The following is a 2,896-nucleotide window of genomic DNA, read 5'->3' on the forward strand; positions in this document are numbered from 1 at the left end:
GTATGTGTCTCAGTGTATGTGCGGCTGCGGGTCTTTGCTGAGCGTGTTTGTGTGGAAGACAGGCAGCGAGTATCCGCTGGCTCCATGCCCATTTGTCCCACAAACACATCCACATACACACACTAACTCCTGCGTTACACTGGACTGTTGCTGCTTGCATGGCGCACGTTGGTCATATTATGGCGGCTGTTTTGACACTATTGGGGGGGGGGGCCTCTGTAGCGATGAAGAGTATGAGTGCATGAACAGGAATGTGTGTGTGTGTGTATTCACCTAGTTGTATTCATCTAGTTGTGCTTGCTGGGGTTGAGCTCTGTTCATTCGGCCCGCCTCTCAATTGTCAATCAGTCAACTGTTACTACTATTCCACCCCCCCCCCACACACACACTCAGGAAGCAGCCCGTAACAGCTGTCTAACTCCCAGGTACCTGTTTACTGCTAGGTAACAGGGACATCAGGATGAAAGAAACTGCCCAACTGTTTCCGCCGGCGCCGGGATCGAAACCCGACCCTAGGATTACGAGTCCTAAGCGCTGTCCACTCAGCCACAGGCCCCTCCCCATTGTGTGTGTGTACCCAACTATTTGTACTCGCCTATTTGTGCTTGCGGGGGTTGAGCTCTGGCTCTTTGGTCCCGCCTCTCAACTGTCAATCAACTGGTGTACAGATTCCTGAGCCTACTGGGCTCTTATCATATCTACATTTGAAACTGTGTTTGGAGTCAGCCTCCACCACATCACTGCCTAATGGGTTCCATCTGCTAACTACTCTGACACTGAAAAAGTTCTTTCTAATGTCCCTGTGGCTCATGTGAGTACTCAGTTTCCACCTGTGTCCCCTTGTTCGCGTCCCACCAGTGTTGAATAGTTTATCCTTGTCTACCCGGTCGATTCACCTGAGGATTTTGTAGGTAGTGATCATGTCTCCCCTTATTCTTCTGTCTTCCAGTATCGTAAGGTGCATTTTCCGCAGCCTTTCGTCGTACCTCATGCCTCTTGGCTCTGGGACTAGTTTCGTGGCATATCTTTGAACTTTTTCCAGTGTGTGTGTGTGTGTGTATGTGTATGTGTGTGTGTGTGTGTGTGTGTGTGTGTGTGTGTGTGTGTGTGTGTGTGTGTGTGTGTGTACGTGTGTACGTATGTACGTACGCACGCACGCGCGTGCCCACAGCTTCACCTGTAGCCTCTCCTACCCAGGGAGTAACATCATCAAAGACTCCTGTTTCATGCGTCTGTTCACCTGTCTGCGAGCAAGCCCGTCCGCCGCCGTCGCACGAGAAAAGTGAGAAATTGAAAAGGAAATTCCCCGCGTGTAAATTTGCAGCCGCGTTCGTTATTGAGACTAAAGGCGATGATCGGGGCGACGAGGGAAGGAAAGCCTCGCCTGGATCTGTTTCCCTTTTTTCTACCCGAGATGCTGAAGATTATCGTCTGAAGATGGCATGGCTTTGCTTGCCGGCTCTCTCTCTCTCTCTCTCTCTCTCTCTCTCTCTCTCTCTCTCTCTCTCTCTCTCTCTCTCTCTCTCTCTCTCTCTCTCTCTCTCTCTCTCAGCGAGATCACAAAGACTTGTTGATGAAGACAACGAAGACAACGTCGGGAAGCTTGACTCAGGGGTTTGAACGTGGCCCTTCACAGCGGCTATCATTTAAGGGCTGACGTGTCGCGGACATAATTGATCAACTCTACTCTCTCTCGTGCTATTTGCTTTGGCTACAGAGGAAATTCTCTTACCAGGCAGAGTAAAGGTTTAAGCCGTCTTGTGTTCCTGTGTGTGGAGTGGAGGAGAGGCTGTGGGAGGGGGGGGGAGTGGGGGAGCAGAGGCTGTGGGAAGGGGAAGAGTGAGGGGGAGAGGAGGAAGGCTGTGAAGTTGATGTATGAGTGGGTAGAGAAAGGTGATGAGAGAGACGATAATAACAGATGGGAAAAAAAATATTGTAGATGTAGTTAAGGGAAGATAAAGACACATGTCGATAATAAAATTTGGAATAAGCTGACACAAAAAAGAGCAGCGTAAGAAGCGGCCAATAAAGTGATAAAGAAGGTAGTGAGAGAGATGGCGGAGAAGTGCGAGCAGTGGCATGAGGTACTCTGTACTCTCAGCTGCGGTTGGAGAAAGTGGTGGTGATATTGGTGGGGATGAGGGGCAGCTTTGGTGGCGAAAACGGAGGAGAGGACCCGGGAACCCATTTTTTTTTTTTTTTTGCCATGGGGAACTATTAGGAATGAGAGCGAGATGGTGTGTTTGGAAGGCGATGGGGGATAGCGATGGAGGCATTTATGATGATGGAGTTAGAGATGGAGGCGTTTATGATGATGGAGTTAGAGATGGAGGCATTTATGATGATGGAGATAGAGATGGAGGCGTTTATGATGATGGAGTTAGAGATGGAGGCGTTTATGATGATGGAGTTAGAGATGGAGGCATTTATGATGATGGAGTTAGAGATGGAGGCGTTTATGATGATGGAGTTAGAGATGGAGGCGTTTATGATGATGGAGTTAGAGATGGAGGCGTTTATGATGATGGAGTTAGAGATGGAGGCGTTTATGATGATGGAGATAGAGACAAAGACAACGTGTAGGTGCTCGAGAATGTTAATAGGAAACTTTTTGAAATGAACTGCTGTTGGTGATTGAGAACGTGGCGAGAATGACGGATGAAATGCCTGATAACGTTAATATGAGAGAGAGAGAGAGAGGGAGAGGGAGGGAGAGGGAGAGGGAGAGAGAGGGAGAGGGAGAGAGAGAGAGAGGGGGAGAGAGAGAGAGAGAGAGAGAGGGAGAGAGAGGGAGGGAGAGAGAAGGAGAGGGAGAGAGAAGGAGAGGGAGAGAGAGGGAGAGGGAGGGAGAGGGAGGGAGAGGGAGAGGGAGAGAGAGGGAGAGGGAGAGGGAGAG

The 2,896-nt window shown here is 49.7% G+C and overlaps 1 protein-coding gene across 1 annotated transcript; it reads left to right on the top strand.

Annotated features, from left to right (window-relative positions):
- The first annotated feature begins 2,253 nt into the window (after positions 1–2,253).
- Positions 2,254–2,583, top strand: LOC138373012 (uncharacterized). Its single transcript, XM_069339064.1, has one exon. It carries the CDS (start codon positions 2,254–2,256, stop codon positions 2,581–2,583), a length of 330 nt encoding a protein of 109 aa, XP_069195165.1.
- The last annotated feature ends 313 nt before the right edge of the window (positions 2,584–2,896 follow it).

The sequence above is a fragment of the Procambarus clarkii genome, chromosome 40 (genome assembly GCF_040958095.1).
Source record: "Procambarus clarkii isolate CNS0578487 chromosome 40, FALCON_Pclarkii_2.0, whole genome shotgun sequence".
Lineage (NCBI taxonomy): Eukaryota > Metazoa > Arthropoda > Malacostraca > Decapoda > Cambaridae > Procambarus > Procambarus clarkii.

Bases quoted from the DNA above. Each gene is read 5' to 3' on its own strand.
- LOC138373012 (XM_069339064.1), top strand. From the start codon at position 2,254: ATGGGGGATAGCGATGGAGGCATTTATGATGATGGAGTTAGAGATGGA.